The sequence below is a fragment of the Mirounga angustirostris genome, unplaced genomic scaffold (genome assembly GCF_029215605.1).
Source record: "Mirounga angustirostris isolate CCGP_5_RB_7025 unplaced genomic scaffold, mMirAng1.0.hap1 SCAF_1, whole genome shotgun sequence".
In the NCBI taxonomy this organism is placed as follows: domain Eukaryota; kingdom Metazoa; phylum Chordata; class Mammalia; order Carnivora; family Phocidae; genus Mirounga; species Mirounga angustirostris.
Window position 1 is genome coordinate 211,643,704 of NW_026991709.1, and position 21,319 is coordinate 211,665,022.

At 56.3% G+C, this 21,319-nt stretch overlaps 1 protein-coding gene across 1 annotated transcript; it reads right to left on the reverse strand.

The window, feature by feature from the left end:
- Positions 1 to 7,385: 7,385 nt before the first annotated feature.
- LOC135361779 (neurturin) lies at positions 7,386 to 14,713 on the reverse strand. Its single transcript, XM_064572598.1, has 2 exons — positions 13,345 to 14,713; positions 7,386 to 10,459 (listed from the first exon to the last, which is right to left on the reverse strand). Exons 1-2 carry the CDS (start codon positions 13,511 to 13,513, stop codon positions 10,035 to 10,037), a joined length of 594 nt encoding a protein of 197 aa, XP_064428668.1. The 5' UTR covers positions 13,514 to 14,713; the 3' UTR covers positions 7,386 to 10,034.
- Between the last annotated feature and the right edge of the window lie 6,606 nt (positions 14,714 to 21,319).

A 21,319-nucleotide genomic window follows, 5' to 3' on the forward strand; every position in this document is an offset into this window, starting at 1 on the left:
AGTGGGAGAGGGAGAAGCAGGCTTCCCGCTGAGCAGGGAGCCCGATGTGGGGCTCGATCCCAGGACCTTGGGATCATGACCTGAGCCGAAGGCAGCCGCTTAACCGACTGAGCCACCCAGGCGCCCCTTTCTTCCCTCCTTTTTATGAAGAGAATTCCTCTGGGGCTTTAGCTCACAGATCACACACCCAGGAAGGCCAGACCAGGTCCCATCCTCCTCACTTGGTACATATTATAATTTTACATTCACTTATGACTTCTTGGTGTGTTCTTCTTTTTTTTTTTTTTTACCCACTTGCTTCCTGCAATATCTTGGGGGCCCAGCACATAGCTGGTAGTCAAGAAATGTTTGTTGACCGACTCAACACGGGAGTAGGATCTGGTGGAAGTGAAGGTGGGTAGCTGGAAATTCTGCCCACCGGCCCCTTTCCACCCTCCGAGGAACCCCTGCCCACCCCTGAACAGAACCCACTTCGAGAACCAGCAGTTTCAGTCATCCTTTTCCCTTGATGGATGGGTCAGCTGCATGCCCAAAGCCACACGAGCCTCAGGGTACTTGTCCTGCCCGTGATGGGGTCTGAGTGCGGGCTCACCGACACCGACTCTAACGTTCCCAGACCCAGTTCCAGTGTGGGGTTGGGGTTCCCACACCCACAACACCAAGCAGTTCTAAGGGAATTCAGGCCAATGCCAACACATTTCTGCAGAGATAGCATCAGGTCCCGCAAAGTTAGGGCCTCACTCCTACAAGCCTGCCACCGGCCCCCACCTCAGAAGCTGGCCGCAAGCCCAGGCCATCGCCTGTGCTTTCTTCTTTTTAAAGATTTTATTTATTTATTTGAGAGAGAGAGTGAGAGAGAGAGCGCCCGAGCGGGGGGAGGGGCAGAGAGAGAAGCAGGCTCCCGCTGAGCAGGGAACCCAGTGTGGGGATCCCAGGACCCTGAGATCATGACCTGAGCCGAAGGCAGACGCTTCACCGACTGAGCCACCCAGGCGCCCCCATCACCTGCGCTTCTGACACCCAGATACAGAGAGGAGGTTCCAAGGACCCACTCCTTAGATTTCATTAATTGGCTAGACTGGCTCACAGAACTCTGGGAAATGCATTTACCAGATTATTAAAGGACATGATACATGATATAAATCAACAGCCAGGCGGAGAGAGGCACAGGGCAAAGTATGGGCTTCCTCACCTTTCCAGGCAAACAATTCTGCCAGCAGCCACCTGCTCACCAACCCAGAAGTTCTCTGAACCCTGTCCTTTGGGGTTTTATGGAGACTTCACACATAGACATGGTTGACTTACTCACCGGTCACGGGCTGATTCAACTTCCTGGCCACCAGCCCCAGCCTTGGGTGGGTCCAAAAGTAACCTTCATGACCAAGGCACCCATTTCACGTTTATGGCTCTGAAGCCTTTTTGGGAATGAGGGATGACGACCGAATACATCCAAGAAATAGATTTGGGGAATATGAATGACCAAATACACGTGCAGTTCTTATAAATCATTATATCACAGCAGAGGCGGAGAGGGTCCCACAGGTAGATTTTTGGTGATGGCTTAGCTCCTGGGAGTGGACACCTGGGTCACCTGATGGCAGGTGTGGGGGTTGGGCTGAGCCATGCAGTAGCGACAGGCCATGGTATGGTCTAATCCACACCTGAGAAACATGTGCCTTGGTCCTAAACTTCCTGGTCAACTGCTGGCTACCCCCTGCACGCCACCCCTCCCCAGGTAAGGCCTCTTGGGGCAAATTTCCCCCCTCCCACAATGCAGTGGGTGCCCCCTGGGCAAGGCCTCGTGACTGCCCTCCTGGGGTCTTTCTGGGTCCAGGTGGGCCCAAGGTGGAGTGGGGCATGGGAAGCTCCAATTTAGGTGCCAGACCACAGGCGTAGAGCCCCCAGAGCCCTGGCCTCCATGGGCACCCCAGAGCCCTTCACAGTTCCTGACCTTGGACTCTCTCTGTCCTGTCCGTTGGGAAAAGGACTTGCAATACAGAGAGATTTGTGTTTGGTTTTGGTTTAGTTTTTTCTTTCTTTCTTTCTTTCTTTCTTTCTTTCTTTCTTTCTTTCTTTCTTTCTTTCTTTCTTCTTTCTTCTTTCTTTCTTTCTTTTTTAAGATTTTACTTATTTACTTGAGAGAGAGAGTGAGTGAGAAAGAGAGAGAGAAAGGGAGAGAGCATGAGTGGGGTGGGAGACGGAGAGGGAGAGCAGGCTCCCCGCTGAGCAGGACCTTGAGATCATGACCTGAGCCCAAGGCAGATGCTTAACCCACTGAGCCACCCAGGTGCCCCAGTATCTTTCTTTTGTTTTATGGTTTGTTTGTTTTTTCCCCCTTATCTTTGCAGCATTCCAGCACAGTGGCATTTTTCATTCTGTTTCTAGGGAAAAAAATATCTTGGGTTCAACATCGCTGGGATCCCACATCCCCCTAAATCTGTGCTCTTCAAGGTCACTGCCAAGGACCTCCTGGCTCCTAGGAGGGGCTGCCATAACCCCAGGGCCCATACTGAAAAGCGTAGACTATATTCATTTTATATATATATATTTTAAGATTTTATTATTTATTTGACAGAGAAACACAGCGAGAGAGGGAACACAAGCAGGAGAAGTGGGAGAGGGAGAAGCAGGCTTACCCTATGGAGCAGGGAGCCCGATGTGGGGCTCGATCCCAGGACTCTGGGATCATGACCTGAGCTGAAGGCAGACACTTAACAACTGAGCCACCCAGGCGCCCCTATATTCATTTTAATTACATTTCTATGTATTAACCTTTCGTGTGTGGCCACCAAGCCCTGAGGCAAAAGCAGCAAATGGTCAAGTTTCAGCCCCCTTCCCACTCCTGCATCGGGCTATCTCCTGGAGGGTCTATCTGTTGGTTCTCCTTCCAGAAGTTTTGGCACCAACGCGTAATTCTGCGCTCCACTCCTCGCGATCATTGAAGGCCACCCTCCAGGTGCCGCACCCCGCTCCGGCAGCTTTACCCAGCTCTGCCCCTCAGCCTCTATGCCATCTCCCAGAACAGCTCCGTTGAGATATAATTTGCAACCCATAACATTCACCCATCTGTACAATTCAATGGTTACATTATTTTTAAATGTAACATTGAGGGGCGCCCGGGTGGCTCAGTCAGTTAAGTGTCCCAACTCTTGATTTCGGCTCAGGTCATATGATCTCAGGGTCCTGGGATCCAGCCCTGCGTCAGGCTCTGCGCTGGGCGTGGAGCCTGCTTAAGAGTCTCTCTCTCACTCTCCCTCTGCCCCTCCCCGTACTCACGGGCGCTCTCTAAAAAATTAAGTAAATTAAAATAAAATGTATCATTTAAGAGGCCCCTGGGTGGCTCAGTCAGTTAAGTGTCTGCCATGGGCTCAGGTCACGAACTCAGGGTCCTGGAATCAAGCCCCACGTGGGGCTCCCGGCTCAGCGGGGAGTCCGCTTCTCTCTCTCTCTCCCAGTCCCTCTCCCCTGCTCATGCTCTCTCTCTCAAATAAATAAATAAAATCTTTAAAAATATAAAAAGAAATAAAATGTAACATTTAATAGTTTAAATGTTGCATTACTGGGGCACCTGGCTGGCTCAGTGGGGCCCCATGTTGGATGTGGAGCCTACATAAAATAAATAAATAAAATAAAATAAAATGTTGCATTTTTGTAGAACTTGTAGCAAAATACATGTAAGGGCAATTTGCCGTTTTACCCATAGTTAAGTGTGCAATTCGGAGGTATTAAGTGCATTCCGATGGCATGCAGCCATCCCCACTATTTCCAAATCTTCTTCATCACCCCAAATAGAAGTTCTATTCCCAGTAGCAGAAACTCCCCGTTCCCTCTCCCACCCTCCCAGGCCCCTGGTAATCTTTAATCTACTTTCTGTCCCTCTGAATTTATCTCTTCTAGATGTTTCTCAGAAGTGGAATCATAGAACTTGAGTCTGGCTTTTCTCACTGAGCCCAATGTCCTCCAGGTTCATCTTGCTGTGGCCAGTGTCAGAATGTCCCTCCTTCTAATAATAATAATATTCCAGTGTGTGGATGGACAGCGTTCTGTCTATCCATTCCTCCGTCAATGTGGATCTGGGTTGTTTCCAAAGTTTGGCAGTTGAGAAACAGGCTGTTCTGAGTAGAGGTGTACAAATAATTGAGGTCCTGCTTTCAGCTCCTTTCGGTAGACCTCAGGTAGTCTGGGTACAATGCTAACTCGAGGTCCAGCTTTCTGAGAAGCAGCCAAACTGTTTTCCCACATGTGTGATTTTCAATGTTCTAGCAGCTATATTAAAAAGAATAGAAAGACACCAGAAAAATTAATTCTAATGATATATTTTATTTCACCCAATACATCCAAAGCATCATCTCAATATGTAATCTATAGAGAAGATCACTATGGGATATTTTACATTCCATCCTGTGAAGTCATTACAATCCGAGGTGCACCTTACATGTTAAGTACATCTCTGGATACTAAACTCTCACGGCTACTGGAAAACCTGGATCTGTGTCAATACAGTGGCTTTATTCACTCTTCGAGCTGCCTAGTATTTTACTGTAGTGAGAGACCCCAGTTTGACCAGTCCCACATTGGTGAACACTTAGCTTGTCCAAAATGCCCTGCCAAGCACATCTGTGGCATTTGGGCCAATCCCTCTGGCCAGAGGTTGCGTACATTTTAAATTATGATGCTCACCAGTTTTCCTTTCTTAGAAATTCTAGAGCAACACATACTTTTTTTTTAAGATTTTATTTTTTTTACTTATTTTTTTAGAGAGTGAGAGCAAGTGAGTATGAGTGGGGGTGGGGGGAGTGGGCAGAGGGAGAGGAAGAGAGAGAGAATCCCAAGCAGACTCTACACCCAGTGGGGAGCCCATCATGGGACTCACCCTCATGACACTGAGATCATGACCTGAGCTGAAATCAAGAGATGGATACTTAACTGACTGAGCCCTAACCAGGTGCCCTAAGATTTTACTTTTTAAAGTAATCTCTAGGGGCACCTGGCTGATTCAGTTGATTAAGCAACTGCCTTCAGCTCAGGTCATGATCCCAGGGGCCTGGGATCGAGCCCCACATCAGTCTTCCCTGCTGGGCTAGGAGTCTCCTTCTCCCTCTCCCTCTGCCCCTCCTCTCACTCATGCTCCCACCCCCCCACCCCCGTCTCTCTCTCAAATAAATAAATAAAATCTGGGCGCCTGGGTGGCTCAGTTGGTTGAGCGACTGCCTTCGGCTCAGGTCATGATTCTGGAGTCCCGGGATCGAGTCCCGCATCGGGCTCCCTGCTCGGCAGGGAGCCTGCTTCTCCCTCTGACCCTCCCCCCTCTCATGTGCTCTCTGTCTCTCTCATTCTCTCTGTCTCAAATAAATAAATAAAATCTTTAAAAAAAAAAAAAAATAAAAATAAATAAATAAATAAATAAATAAATAAATAAAATCTTAAAAAAAAAATTAATCACTGGGCGCCTGGGTGGCTCAGTTGGTTAAGCGTCTGCCTTCAGCTCAGGTCATGATCCCGGAGTCCTGGGATCGAGTCCCACATCGGGCTCCCGGCTCAGCGGGGAGCCTGCTTCTCCCTCTGACCCTATCCCCTCTCATGCTGTTTCTCTCTCTCTCTCTCTCTCTCTCAAATAAATAAATAAAAAAAATAGTAATAATCACTACACCCAGTGTGGGGCTCAAACCCGCAATCCTGAAATCAGAGTCCCAGGCTCCACCAGCTGAGCCCACCAGACACCTGAACCGCACAACAGGCTTTCAGTAGAAGCCACACGTATACTTAATATTTTTCTAGTAGCCACATTTTCAAAATTGTAAAAAAAAAAAAAAATGGAGAAATTAATTTTTTAAAAGACTGTCTTCAACCCAATAGATCCTAACTTATATTATTTCCATGTGTAATCAATATAAAAATTGTTGAGATCTTTACATTCACTCTTTGATCCTGTACCTTGGAAATCTGGTGTGTCTGTTACACTTGGTATGCCTCAAATTTGGACACTCGGTTTTCATCAACGATCCTTGATCTGCATTTGGACTCCATAAGATGAACAGTTGAAGAAGCAGATTTGCACATCCAGGATGTTCCAAATATACTTCGAAGGTTTGCAATCATTGAATTGACTATCTGAGGTTGCTTTGGGTTCTGTTTGATCTTCCTTTTTATTTAAAGACTTTAAGTCATCTCTGCACCCAACGTGGGGCTCGAACTCACAACCCCGACATCAAGAGACGCACGCTCTGCCGACTGAGCCACCGGGTGCCCTACTTTCTATTTTTGAAGTTGTTTTTGATTCAGAGAAGAGAGTATCAGTTTTTAAATTTAAATGAGCATAAAAAACGCTGATTCTCAGACGCAAAGGCCACATTGCAAGGACTCCATGGCCTTACAGGGCAGTGGCGGCCGAATCAGATGGTGCAGAGACAGAGCCTTTCCCCGACTGCAGAAAGCCCCGGGGGATGGTGCCTGCTGTGTGCGGAGCTCCACCTGCAAAGCGGCAGAGGAGCTCGGGGTTAGGTCAGAGAGGGAGACTTTAGGTTCCGGATCACAACGGCTCTAGCCGGGGTCAAAGCCTCACTCCAGGGCACGGGGGACGTCTGGGGAAGGCTGGGAGGGGCAGGGTCAAGGTGGGAGCTGAGAGCCTTGGGACCTACCGCAGCCCCCTGGAGACCCCTCCCCAGATACAGGGGCTGTGCCGCCTGGCGGCTGGGGAGCCTGGGCTCTGGGGCTGCGATTCCAGCTCGGCCCTGTCTCCCGCCGAGTCACGTGGCCCCAGCGTGCTCATCTGTAAACTGCCAAAAAACAACAGTGCCGACCCCAGGGCTCACGAATGTCCTGTTGGAAACCTAGGTGTGGCCGCAGGCGGGGGCTGTCGCGTTTCTCATCAGTGATGCTCTCTCCACTGTCGCCCCTCTCCCCACTCTCTCCAAAGTTTTACCTAACTTTCGAGAACTCCCTGCAGCCTGACTACGTCACGGAGAAGCTGTCCATGCAGATCCTGCTGGAGGAGGCCTCCTGGAGGCCTGCGCCGTACCGTGGTGCTGGGTCCGAGCAGGAGGAACCACGAGAAATTCCTGCCTCCTGACGCCTTCATCCACGTCAACGACTTCCAGAGCCCCGAGGAACTGGCCCAGTCCCTGCTGCCCCTGGACAAGGACCACGCCCTCTACCTCGGCTACTTCCGCTCGCGGGAGACCCTGCGGCCTCGATCCTTCCACAGGGCCCTGATGTTCTGCAAAGCCTGCTGGCGACTGCAACAGGAGTCCCCCTACCAGACGGTGCCAGCACAGCCTCCTGGTTCACGTGAGCTGGCCAGCCTGGGGCGGGGGCTGCTCCAGACACACCTGCTGGGGACCTCACTGCCAGGGTGGTGGCTCACTGATTGCTGGGGAGCTCACTGAGCTGGGGCTTCACCTACTGAGCACCTGTGTGGCCAGGAGATCAGCTCTAAGGGATCCTACCTCCCAGGAGCCTCACCTCCGGGGGTCTCACCTGCTGGGGACCTCGGTTATTGGGGACCTCGCCTGCCTGGGGACTCACCAGCTACAGGAGGGGCGTCCTCACCTGCTGGGAATCTCACCTGCTGAGATCGCATTTACCTGGGACTTCACCCACCCACACTATGCTGCCAGGACATCGGCTCTAGGGCCCTTAGCTGCCAGGGGCCTCACCTCCTGAGGGGCCTCACCTTCGGCGGTTGGGGACATCACCTGCTGGGGATCTGAAACAGGTCATCTAGCCTCACTAGGACACACCTGCTAGGAGCCCCACTGAACTGGGGTGTCACCTGCTGCAACCCTCACCCACTAAAACTCCCCTTGGGGTCCCGCTCACTGGTGAGGGGTCTGCCCGATTTGCTTGTGGTTTCGTTCCTGTTGCTAACTGCCCGCGGGGTACGCAGAGGGACAATACTGACACCATTCTCTGGATGGGAATGCTCCGAGGAAAACCCATGTCTTCTCCCTGATTTTAGAACAGCGGTCTGCCTGCCCGGGCACACTCGGCAAAGGCTTGGGAGGCTGGTGGTTGGCACAGCTGGAGATGGGCTGAGAGCATCCAGTGGGTGGGGGCCAGAGATGCTGTTCAACAGCCCACAGGCCCAGGTAGGCCCCCCAAAACCAAGAATGGCCTGGGTGCCAATGTCAAGAGGTGGAAAAACCCTGGAGGCCAAGCCCCACAGTGGGTGGGAGTGGGGACCAGGCTGTCTGGGGGTCCATGGGGGGCAGGGCTGGGACAAGTGTAGAGGGAGGGCAGGAACTGCCCACGAAGGAAGGGGAGGAGGGCAGAGTGGGGTGCCCAGCACGTGTAGCCCTGAGACTGTGTGTGACAAGTGCTGACCACGGGGGCTTGGAGACCCCTGGCGAGAGATCCCACTGGGTGTGGCCAAACACCACGTGGTGTTGCACATGAGAGGGTGCGCAACACACACACACACACACACGCACATAGTCAGGCTTCAGGGACCACAGACCTGGGCTCCAAGATCAATTTTCCCAGGTGTGGGCCGAACAACTTCCGCCTCCGTGGCTCAGGGCTATCTGGGATGGGGAAACTGAGGCTTGGCTTCTGCCCCAAGGAGAAGGGGACAACGGCTTCCCTGCCACGGCTGGGCTGAGTCAGCCCAAACAGAGGAGGAATCCCCTACCCCAAACCTCAGAAGACTGGGGGGGTGGGGACCCCAGATGGCCTCAGCCCTGAAACTTCCTAACAAGCAGACCACCCGTGGGCTGGACCCTGGCTGCCCAGCCCTGCTCTCAGGACTCCGGGGAAGTCCTGCCTGTTAGCTGCCTCAAGTGTCTCCAGCTGCAGCCGGGGACCAGGGAACAGGGGGTGTTTCTGCTGGGCTGGATGATCCTTTCTGGGACAGCCGCTGATCTGGGCCCTCCAGCGTCGGGATGGGGACTAGGGCTGGGAGGGCCATGGTGTTTAGATGGTGGCCCTGAGCTCAGATGTGTGGGAAAGAGGGGAGAGGGCCAGTCTAGGGGAACAGTGAAGGAGAGAAGGGGCTCTTTCCGTGGGAGCCCTTGTGGAGTTGGGGGTGAGAGAAGAAGAGAGGGGACCACGCCCTCAGGAAAGCTGTCTGGGGTGAGAGGGGCTTGCACCCTCGAGAACCCCACTCTGAGGTGCAGGAGGGGAGGGTCCATACCCACTGGTCTCCAGGGTGTCAGCCTGGGGGCAGGGCAGCGGCCCCCCGCCCTGCCCCTCCTCAGACCCTGGGATGTGCAGACCTCTCCCCAGGGTCTGAGAACCCAACCCCCTGCGCTGTCCTGGGCCTGCCAGGCATCAAGGTGACACCGCTTTTTCTGTCCTCCGCGGGGACGCGTCGTAAATCCCCCCAGGAGCTCGGGCCAGGGATTTTATGCGCCCAGGACCTAGGTCCCTGAGGACCCAGCTCTGCCCCAGCAGGCGCCGCTTTCGGGCTGGACAGGGCTGGCGCCCGCCCCAGACCTATCCCCACAGGGAGCTGGGCAGCGCACATATATTTTTAGCTACTGAAAGGAGATAGTGGCTCGGCGGGGGTGGACGGGGCCTGAGGAGGCCCTTTGGGGGAGGGAGGCCTGGGTCCACCTGGACCTCAGACTCCTCATCTGCATTTGGCTCCCTCTTCCCATCCCATCCCACCTCATGGGAGGTGGCCGTGGCACGCGGCAGGAAGGGGTACAGGGACCTGCAAGAAAGTGGGAAGGACGGCCCCTGCCGACATTCCTCCCACTCACACCGCTTTCCTTCGTGGACCACGGGAAAAGGACCCTCTCTGCGCCCAGCACGTGGTCCCCGCCCCGTCCCCCCCCCCCCGCCCAGTGCGGCTGGCGCCCCCACCCCACACAGGCTCGGGTCCCTCCGAGAGGTAGGCACCCCCGGAACGCGGAATCACGACCCAGGATCCATTTTCCACTCTTTATCTCCGTGCAGCTACTGGAGAGTCCCGAGGCCGGGGCGGCACCTCCTGCGCACGCGCAGTCTGTCCGCCGCGGGCCTTGCCAGGCGGGACGGTGGGCGCCGCGGCGCGGGGGCCGTGGCCGCCGTCTCGCCGGGCCCCTGAGGTAGGGTCAGACGCAGGCACACTCGCGCGCCGACAGCTCGTGGACCGTGTGGTAGCGGCTGTGCGCGTCCAGGAAGGACACCTCGTCCTCGTAGGCCGTCGGGCGGCAGCAGGGCTGCGCGCGCACCCGCTCCCGCCGAACGCGCCGCCGCTGGCGAAGCCGCCGCAGCCCCAGGTCGTAGACGCGCGCAGCCGCTTCGCAGGCGCCTGCGCAGTAGCGGAACAGCACCGTCTCGTCGGACGCGTAGCCCAAGCCCAGCTCGCTCACGCGCACTTCCAGCTCGCGCAGCCCGCACGGCCGCGTCCCCGCTCGCGCGCGCGCGCGCCTCCGCCGGAGCCCCGCCCGACGGCGCGGACGCGGGGGCCTGCCGGCCCAGGGCGTCAGCTGGCGCAGCTCCACCGCGTCCGGGGCGCCCTGCAGCAGTGCACGATCTGCGAGGAGAGAGAGAGAGAGAGAACCGGGTGGGTCGGTGGGTGACTGGGGGCGAGTCCCCGACCCCCGCTGTTCCCCTCGGAAAACAGCCCCTTGGTAGCGCACCCTCCCGAGGCGGCTTCTCAACTCCCTGCTACATTCCCAAGCGTGTTCCCTCTCTGGGCGCCGTGGGGGGTGCCTGTGCAGAGCCCCCGCGCTGGAGCCCCAGGACTCCCAACAGCCCTCTCTGGACCCTACCGCTGTGGTGGACGCTCAGAACCTGGCTCCTCCTTGCCGGTGCCCTGGAGCGCTTTCCAGCCTGCCCCACGTTGAGCTGGGCTCGCCCCGGGGTCTCACTCCCTCTGGTCATCCCCACGCCCACATTCTCCGTGGGCCCTGACCCTTTGTTCTGCTTTCGCTGAGCTGCTCCCACCTCTTTGCAGAAAAGGAAGGGAGGGCTCAGCTGGGGCTCCCTGTCCCCGTGGGCCCCCAGCTGGCCCCACCCCTAGGCTGGGATGCCCCTGGTAACTGGCACCCCTTCTGTGACCAGTGTTGGGGAGCTGCATCCCATGCTTCAAGCACTCACTCGTTGGTTGAGCTGATAAAGAGTCTCTGGCTCACTCTTTGGGGGCCCCACCCAACGCCCCCCACCTTATCCCTCCTGCTCCGCCGCACGCTGGGACTCAGTTTCTCCACGCACACTACCAAATCGGGGTGTTTGGGCTGTTCAGAACGCGCGGAGGATAACACCAGCAGGCACGGAGGCCCGCATGTGAGGACGGTGGGGGGAGGCAGCAGGGAATGTCACGGCCTCCCCCGTGTTACAGGTGAGACAACAGGCATCCATTAGGGCAGAGACTGGCCCAAGGCCACAGTACCAGCAGGTGGCAGAGAGACACAAGCCCAAACAGCCTTGTTCCCGCCTCCATCGTGTGCCCAAGTTTGGCCCACGTCCAGTGCTCTGCTCCCACGGTTGCCAGGAGGTGCCCGGAGTCACAGATTCCCAGGGCCCCGGAGCCTAAATTTATTTCCCAGGCGGCTGGGCTGCCCCAGTACTCTGCAGCCTCGGGAGAGCCTCGTAGACATGCCAGTGGCAGGTGGCGCTGAGAGTGGAACTGCAGGCAGGGGCTCCTAGTCTCTGAACAAGTGGCAGGCATGCTTGTGGTTGGGAGAGGAGACCCCGAGTTTATCGCCTGCATGCCCCCAAGCCTGGCACCCTTGGCTCCCAAAAGAAATAGCTTATAGGCAGACGCGAGGGAGAGGGTGTGTCCGTTTCCACAGGGGGTCTCAGGAATCAGACAAACCCCAGTTGTGAGTCTTGCTCTGCCACTTTCAGCCCCGTATCACTTCAGGCAGGTGATGGACCTGCTCTGTGCCTCAGTTTCCCTATCCGCTCAAGGAGGCTTGCAGAGAGTTCCCCTCTGGCTGAGGCTGGGACAGTGGAAAGTGGGGATCAACTGAGCAACATGTTTCCAGTTCTTGAAGTCCAGGGGCAGGACTTGGTGGCCAGCACCGTCTGCTCTGGGGTTAGGTTCCAGCCTACCTCACTTATGGTGCCTAAAATTCCACCATGTAGCGTGCCCGCCCCTAAGGTATACATCTACACAGAATTCGGGGGGGGGGGGCCGCGGCGGGGGAAGATGCCAGATAAAGTACAGATGCCCAGTAAATTTGAATTTCAGACAAACAGTGAATAATCTCTTGGTATATGTGTCCCTGCCTCCCTCCAGCAGGCCTGGCCACCTGCACAGGGTCTGGAACACAGAGATGAGATCAGCAATAGTTTCCCCCACCCCGATCCCCATCCCCGCACTCCCACCGCCCCAAGCCTGCAATTCCACCATCAGCGCATTGGTCTCAGGGCCTAACACTGGGACACTGGAGGGATCAGCGGCCACTCCCTTCCCTTACAGGACTGTGCCCAGGGACAGGATGCAGGGTGGGCAAGCACCCGCCCAGGGGCTGAGACCCTTCCCGGTGACTGAGATCCCACGGTCGGTGTTGTGCCCCAGGTTGTAAGCACTTGGTTCCCCGCCCCTCCTCCACCCCCCGGGACCGGGACCGGGTTTCTGGAACCCCGTGTCTTGGGAAGGACTTTGCCGCCTGCAGGAGGAAGTGGCGGGCGGAAGTGGAGCCCGTGCCTGAGGCCACCCTTGTCCATTGTAAGGACAAGAAAGGAAGATTGTGTGGGCCGGCAGGACGGGCGCGGACTTGCACACAGGCTGCACGCAGCGCAACCCCGCGGGCGCCATGCACGCGCCGCGCCCGCGCCCGCGCCCACACCCCGGTCGGCGGAGCGGCGCCCGCGTGGACACGTGCGCGCGCACAGGAGGTCGGGACCCGCCCCCTACCCCGGGCAGGCAGGCGGGGCAGCGGGCCGGCGCCAGGGAGGAGTAGGGAGTTGGGCCGCGAATGGGAATGTTTCCACATCTCCACTGCAGGGCCTTTTCCCGTGTCCATCTCTCCCAAACTTGTGTCTGTCTGTCTCTGTCTCTGTTTCTCTCCCCATTTCTACGTCTCTCGGGGTCTCCGCTTCCCCTCGGTCCCTGTCCACGGGGCAGGTCAGTGGGGACTCGGATCCAGCCTCCCTGTCCCACACCATGTGCTGAGCACGGGAGCCCCCCCGGGGAGGATGCCCAGATCTAATCTCCATCTGGACCCCTGACCCCTGAGGGCCAGAGCCTAATTTCTAGTGACAGCTGAGCCCAGAGACCCCTGGCTCCCAGCGATCTCCCTCCACCCTCCGCCCCACCACAACAGCTTTCCACCCCTGCCATTCCGTTGGGGGGATTTGCACCCTCTCCTCACCCCATCCAAATTAAGCCTCTGTGGCCCATGCATGAAATTCCACCGTTGTGGCCGCCCCTGTATTGGGGCAGCTGACCCAAGTCGGGGCCCGGCTTACACTGGGCCAGGCGGGCGATCCGGGCGTCCAGGGTGCGCGGCGGCCGGCGCAGTGGGGTCAGCGAGGGTCCCAGGTGGTGACTGAGGAGCAGGCCGTCCCGACACATCCAGATGGAGAGCACTGAACTGCAGAGCACCGAGGCCAAGGCTGCCGCCTTCCAGCGCTGCATCCTCGGCCTGCGGGCATGCGATGGTCAGCCCCACGGCCTCCGTCTGTCTGTCTGTCAGGCAACAAACGGGAACAGGGCGCTGGGCCAGGCACCGGGGACACGGTGCGGCCCCTGATTTCCAGCCACTTCTGCTTAATGATCAGTAATAACGTAGACATGATTCATCAAGGAACCCTTGAACAAGGTTGCGAAAAAATGCTGCCCAAGAAAGGAGTGGGCACTGTACCAGGAGTAGCAGGGGACCCATCCCCATCTGGGGGTCCCAGAGTGCTTTCCTGAGGATTGACGAAAGTTGAGCCTTAACCAAACATAGAAGTCGGCCAGGCACAAGAGAATGGCATCTCAGGCAGGAGGAACAGCCAGTGCAAAGGTCCTGAGGCTGGGACCAAGGTTGGCCATGCAGCCAGGAGGCTGGAGTGGCTGGAGCCCAGTGATTTTGGAGGGGAGCCTAGAAGGAGGTGAGGGCACTCCCAGGAGGGGGCACTGTGGGAGTGTGGCATGGAGAAGACAATGTGCTCTGATGTGTTCCTAACATATTGGGGCCCTCGGGAGTGACGTCCTGCCCCTCTCTGAGCCTGGGTTTCCAGACAGAGATTAAACTGATGCCCAGAAGCGGGCATCGATGGATCAAAGCTGCACTGGACCCACCACCCCCAGGCCTTTGCACAGGCCGGTCCTCCCACCCAGCACATTCTCTTCTCCTCTTCCCCACTCCCCTCCCTCTCTCAGTCTCAGCTCCGGGCGTCTTCCCCAGGAAGCCTTCTCCGGCTGCTCCTACTCGCGCCCTTCCTCCTCCCCAGCCCCGGGTGGGCGCAGGTGTGCACCCTCTGGGCCACCACAATGGCCTGAGCTTCTCCCGGTGAGGGACTGGTGACTCAGTGCTGGGACCGCCTAGCCCCGGGCACTGTGTGCACATAGTAGGTGTTTCGTAACGCATGCGCACTCCCGCTCACCCAGTCAGAGCCCCTTCCCGCCGCCGGGCGCCCCCGCCCGGGTTTACATTCCCGGGCCTGGCAGCCTGGTGGCGGTCCGCGCGGGGTTGGCGGTCCGCCCGGTGTAAACATTTACACAGAGCATTGAAAGCCGCGCTGGATGCCGGTCAGCGCCTGGGCTCGGCCGTGGGGTGCCGGGCGGCCCCACGCGCGCCCCTCGGGCGGCTCAGGCTGGGGGCCACTGTGCGGAGCCGGCATTTGCGTGCGATTTGCATTGCAGTTTTGCATGGACCCCGCACTGGCGGGTTCGGCGCAGTGGGTCTGGAACCGTCTCTCCCCCCACCCCACCCCCTCCCATGGGAGCGCTGGCGCAGAACCTACAGCCTCCAGACAGTAGCCGGGGACGTTTATTAAGCGCCTGCTGTGTACCAGACCGGTGCGGAACCCACGAAGAAGGCAGCATGATCTCCATTTTACAGCTGGGGAAAGTGAGGCACAAAGCAGGTAGGGGCTTATCCAAGGTCACAGCTGGACAAGCATCTGGGATTCGAACCCGGCTGCAGGCGCTGCGCTGTGCTTGGCAGCCTTGGAGTCCCCCTGAGGACTTGCCCCGCTTGGGGGTGTTTGGATAGGGCCGTTTGGGGGACTGCTGGTGGCGCTGGCAGAGAATGAGTTCCCCCACACGGGGGCGTGAGAGAAAGCCGGGCCAGCCTGCAGCTCGGAGGGCACTTGACCGCGCCTGGCGTGCTGCAGGAACACTGGTGGCCCATGAGGCTGGAACAGAGTGAGCGAGGCGGAGGGAGGGGAGGGCAGGCCGGGGGGGGGGGGGCGGGGCAGGTCACGCAGGGCCTTGGGGGCCGCGGGGAGAACATCTCATTGTCAAGCTTGTGCAGCAAGGGGAGGACAGCCCCCGAAGTTGTCAGGTGTCCAAACCCGCCCCTTGGCTCTAAAGGAGCCCCTACTTTATGCTTTGGGGGCCCAGAGCCCTCCCTGCACACGTCCTGCCGGGGTGTGCCTCGGTTTCCCTGTTAGGCTGGAACGAGGCCCCTGCGCCGAGCCAGGCTCTGGTCCTGGGTTTCTGCTGAGGGCTTCGCATGGGGGCGGGGGGCTGAGAGGCTGGATGGGCCCGGAGACGGCCTGGCCACGGGAGCCCCTGGTGTCCTTGGAGCTGCGGACCCCCCGGAGCTCTGATGGGGGGCAGGAAAGCAGAGGGCCAAGGGTGGAGGGGGCCCAGTAGGTGCGGCTGATAAGCGTCTGTTAACAATGGGCCTTTCAGTAAGGGGGTCACCCAACTGGTTTGTCTGTGGCAAGGACCTGACCCAGAGGGGTGCTGCGGGTGTGGCGCATGGCGCGGGGAGGGGGCCCGGGGTGCACCATGCGCGTCTCTGGGTCCCGGAGGCCCCCGGTCCTGGGGAGGCGGACGCACAGCACACGTGGGGGCGCACAGTCACTCGCACTCGGCCTTCTTGTCCTCGGTCACACACTTGGGTGCTCTCACTCCCCTGCACACCCAGACAGTCCCGACCCACACCCTGGGACACGCTGTCGCTTGCACGCTCTAACACTGTCCCACTTACACTCCCTGTTTTCATACTCACCAACTCCAGCTCGACGGGGCTCGCACACTCAGGGGTTTTCCCACGCCCGTGGGCATTTTCACACATGTTGGAAACACCTACCTGGGTGGGTGTTCTCACACTTCCATCCATATAGGAGCACACTTACGCACGAGGTCATTGGCACACACGGACTCCCAACATTATCTCATTCGTGTCCTGAAACATGATTAAACGGACACACTGGAACTCAATCACACGCACACAACTCAGCAGTTGCACACCCACGCACTGGTGTCCTGCACTCACATACAGGGGCACTCACACCTGGGCATATTTATCCTCACACTCACATTATGACTCTTGAAGATGAGGATGTTCACACATCACTGTATTTCACAAACTCACACTGTCATACTTGGGCATTTTCCATGACATTCACATGCTGTTACACGTGAATAAGTGGATTTTTAAAAATTCCAGGATAATTAACATACAGCATTATATTAGTTTCAGGTATACAATATAGTCATTCGACAATTCTGTACATTTCTGGGCATTAGGATCCCAATCCCCTAACTCCCCTATCCCCCCACCCTCCTCCCCTCTGGTAACCACCAGTGTGTTCTCTGTAGTTAAGAGTCTGTTTCTTTGTTTGTCTCTCTTTTTATTTGTTTTGTGTCCTAAATTCCACATCTGAGTGAGTGAAATCATAGAGTATCTGTCTCTCTCTGCGTGACTGATTTCACTTAGCATAATACCCTCTAGATCCGTCCATGTTGTTGCAAATGGCCACATTTCGTTCTTTTTTATGGCTGAATATATTCCACTGTATATACGCACCACATCTTCTTTATCCATTCATCGATCAATGGACACTTGGGCTGCTTCCATCATTCGGCTATTGCGAATAATGTTGCAATAAACATAATGGTGCACATATCTTTTTGAATTAGTGTGTTCGTATTCCTTGGGTAAACACCAAAGAATCATATGGTACTTCCATTTTTAATTTTTTGAGGAACCTCCATACTGTTTTCCAGAGGGGCTACACCCGTTTGCATTCCCACCAACAGTGCATAAGGGTTCCCCTTTCTCCGCATCCTTGCCAACGCTTGCTGTTTCTTGTGTTGTTGGTTTTAGCCGTTCTGACAGGTGTGAGGTGATATCTCATCGTGGTTTTCATTTGCACTTCCCTGATGATGAGGGACGTCGAGCATTTTTTTCATGTGTCTGTTGGCCATCTGGATGTCTTCTTTGAAGAAATGTCTGTTCATGTCTTCTGCCCATTTTTAAGTGGATTGTTTTTTGTTAGTTTGGGGTTTTGGTGTTGTTTTGTGTTAGTTCCTTATATATTCTGGATATGAACCCCCAAGCAGCTATGTCACTTGCAAATATCTTCTCCCATTCTGTACGTGTCTTTTAGTTTTGTTGCTTGCTTCCTTCACTGTACAGAAGCTTTTTATTTTGATGTAGTCCCAATAGTTTATTTTTACTTTTGTTTCCCTTGCCTCGGGAGACCTATCTAGAAAAACGTTGCTATGGCTGATGTCAGAGACATTACTGCCTGTGCTTTCTTCTAGGATTTTTATAGTTTCAGGTCTCACATTTAGGTCTTTAATCCATTTTGAGTTTATTTTGGGGCATACTGTAAGAATGTGGTCCAGTTTCTTTCTTTTGCATGTAGCTGTTCAGTTTTCCCAACACCAAATGAGGAAGAGACTCCCTTTCTCCCCATTGTGGTTTCTGGCCTCCTTTGTGGAAGATTAATTGCCCATATAATCATGGGTTTATTTCTGGACTTGAATCAGTGCCTTTATTCACTCTTCACAGCTGCCTAGTATTTTATTGTAGCAAAAGACCCCAATTTGACCAGCCCCACATTGATGGACATGGAGCTGGTACAAAACACCCTGGTAGGCACGTCCCTGGCATTTGGGCCAATCCCTCTAGAGAAGGTGGGTTCCTTTTAAATTATGATGCCCACCAGTTTTCCTTTCTTAGAAACTCTAGAGTAGCCTAGACTTTTGATAGAAATGTAACAGGTCACACATATACTTAATATTTTTCAGTAGCCACATTTTCAGAAATGCAAAACAACAGTGAAATTAATTTTAATAAGGCTGTCTTCAACCCACTGGATTCTAACCAGTATTATTTCCATGAGTAAAGGATATAAAAATTATTGTTATTTACACTGTTTCTTTGTACACCTTGGAAATCTGGTGTGTCTGTTACACTTGGTATGCCTCAAATTTGGACACTCGGTTTTCATCAACGATCCTTGATCTGCATTTGGACTCCATAAGATGAACAGTTGAAGAAGCAGATTTGCACATCCAGGATGTTCCAAATATACTTCGAAGGTTTGCAATCATTGAATTGACTATCTGAGGTTGCTTTTGGTCCTGTTTGATCTTTCTTTTTATTTAAAGACTTTAGGTCGGGCGCCTGGGTGGCTCAGATGGTTGAGCGTCTGCCTTCGGCTCGGGTCGTGTTCCCAGGGTCCTGGGATCGAGTCCCACATCGGGCTCCCTGCTAGGCGGGGAGCCTGCTTCTCCCTCTGCCTCCGCCTCTTTCTCTCTCTCTCTGACTCTCATGAATAAATAAATAAAACATTAAAAAAAAAAAAAGACTTTAAGTCATCTCTGCACCCAACGTGGGGCTCGAACTCACAACCCCGACATCAAGAGACGCACGCTCTGCCGACTGAGCCACCGGGTGCCCTACTTTCTATTTTTGAAGTTGCTTTTGATTCAGAGAAGAGAGTATCAGTTTTTAAATTTAAATGAGCATAAAAAACGCTGATTCTCAGACGCAAACGCCACATTGCAAGGACTCCATGGCCTTACAGGGCAGTGGCGGCCGAATCGGATGGTGCAGAGACAGAGCCTTTCCCCGACTGCAGAAAGCCCCGGGGGATGGTGCCTGCTGTGTGCGGAGCTCCACCTGCAAAGCGGCAGAGGAGCTCGGGGTTAGGTCAGAGAGGGAGACTTTAGGTTCCGGATCACAACGGCTCTAGCCGGGGTCAAAGCCTCACTCCAGGGCACGGGGGACGTCTGGGGAAGGCTGGGAGGGGCAGGGTCAAGGTGGGAGCTGAGAGCCTTGGGACCTACCGCAGCCCCCTGGAGACCCCTCCCCAGATACAGGGGCTGTGCCGCCTGGCGGCTGGGGAGCCTGGGCTCTGGGGCTGCGATTCCAGCTCGGCCCTGTCTCCCGCCGAGTCACGTGGCCCCAGCGTGCTCATCTGTAAACTGCCAAAAAACAACAGTGCCGACCCCAGGGCTCACGAATGTCCTGTTGGAAACCTAGGTGTGGCCGCAGGCGGGGGCTGTCGTGTTTCTCATCAGTGATGCTCTCTCCACTGTCGCCCCTCTCCCCACTCTCTCCACAAGTTTTACCTAGTTTTCGAGAACTCCCTGCAGCCTGACTACGTCACGGAGAAGCTGTCCATGCAGATCCTGCTGGAGGAGGCCTCCTGGAGGCCTGCGCCGTACCGTGGTGCTGGGTCCGAGCAGGAGGAACCACGAGAAATTCCTGCCTCCTGACGCCTTCATCCACGTCAACGACTTCCAGAGCCCCGAGGAACTGGCCCAGTCCCTGCTGCCCCTGGACAAGGCTCATGCCCTCTACCTCGGCTACTTCCGCTCGCGGGAGACCCTGCGGCCTCGATCCTTCCGCTGGGCCCTGACGTTCTGCAAAGCCTGCTGGCGACTGCAACAGGAGTCCCCCTACCAGACGGTGCCAGCACAGCCTCCTGGTTCACGTGAGCTGGCCAGCCTGGGGCGGGGGCTGCTCCAGACACACCTGCTGGGGACCTCACTGCCAGGGTGGTGGCTCACTGATTGCTGGGGAGCTCACTGAGCTGGGGCTTCACCTACTGAGCACCTGTGTGGCCAGGAGATCAGCTCTAAGGGATCCTACCTCCCAGGAGCCTCACCTCCGGGGGTCTCACCTGCTGGGGACTCGGTTACTGGGGACCTCGCCTGCCTGGGGACTCACCAGCTACAGGAGGGGCGTCCTCACCTGCTGGGAATCTCACCTGCTGGGATCGCATTTACCTGGGACTTCACCCACCCTCACTATGCTGCCAGGACATCGGCTCTAGGGCCCTTAGCTGCCAGGGGCCTCACCGCCTGAGGGGCCTCACCTTCTGGGAACCTCGGCGGTTGGGGACGTCACCTGCTGGGGATCTGAAACAGGTCATCTAGCCTCACTGGGACACACTTGCTAGGAGCCCCACTGAACTGGGGTGTCACCTGCTGCACCCCTCACCCACTAAAACTCCCCTTGGGGTCCCGCTCACTGGTGAGGGGTCTGCCCGATTTGCTTGTGGTTTCGTTCCTGTTGCTAACTGCCCGCGGGGTACGCAGAGGGACAATACTGACACCATTCTCTGGATGGGAATGCTCCGAGGAAAACCCATGTCTTCTCCCTGATTTTAGAACAGCGGTCTGCCTGCCCGGGCACACTCGGCAAAGGCTTGGGAGGCTGGTGGTTGGCACAGCTGGAGATGGGCTGAGAGCATCCAGTGGGTGGGGGCCAGAGATGCTGTTCAACAGCCCACAGGCCCAGGTAGGCCCCCCAAAACCAAGAATGGCCTGGGTGCCAATGTCAAGAGGTGGAAAAACCCTGGAGGCCAAGCCCCACAGTGGGTGGGAGTGGGGACCAGGCTGTCTGGGGGTCCATGGGGGGCAGGGCTGGGACAAGTGTAGAGGGAGGGCAGGAACTGCCCACGAAGGAAGGGGAGGAGGGCAGAGTGGGGTGCCCAGCACGTGTAGCCCTGAGACTGTGTGTGACAAGTGCTGACCACGGGGGCTTGGAGACCCCTGGCGAGAGATCCCACTGGGTGTGGCCAAACACCACGTGGTGTTGCACATGAGAGGGTGCGCAACACACACACACACACACACGCACATAGTCAGGCTTCAGGGACCACAGACCTGGGCTCCAAGATCAATTTTCCCAGGTGTGGGCCGAACAACTTCCGCCTCCGTGGCTCAGGGCTATCTGGGATGGGGAAACTGAGGCTTGGCTTCTGCCCCAAGGAGAAGGGGACAACGGCTTCCCTGCCACGGCTGGGCTGAGTCAGCCCAAACAGAGGAGGAATCCCCTACCCCAAACCTCAGAAGACTGGGGGGGTGGGGACCCCAGATGGCCTCAGCCCTGAAACTTCCTAACAAGCAGACCACCCGTGGGCTGGACCCTGGCTGCCCAGCCCTGCTCTCAGGACTCCGGGGAAGTCCTGCCTGTTAGCTGCCTCAAGTGTCTCCAGCTGCAGCCGGGGACCAGGGAACAGGGGGTGTTTCTGCTGGGCT

What these genes read in the sequence shown, in the direction of transcription:
- LOC135361779 (XM_064572598.1), bottom strand. Translation starts at nt 13,513, where the DNA reads ATGCAGCGCTGGAAGGCGGCAGCCTTGGCCTCGGTGCTCTGCAGTTCA. An exon ending in GATCGCCCGCCTGGCCCAGT is followed by an intron (nt 10,460 to 13,344) that starts GTAAGCCGGGCC and finishes CTCTCCTCGCAG; the next exon opens with ATCGTGCACTGCTGCAGGGC.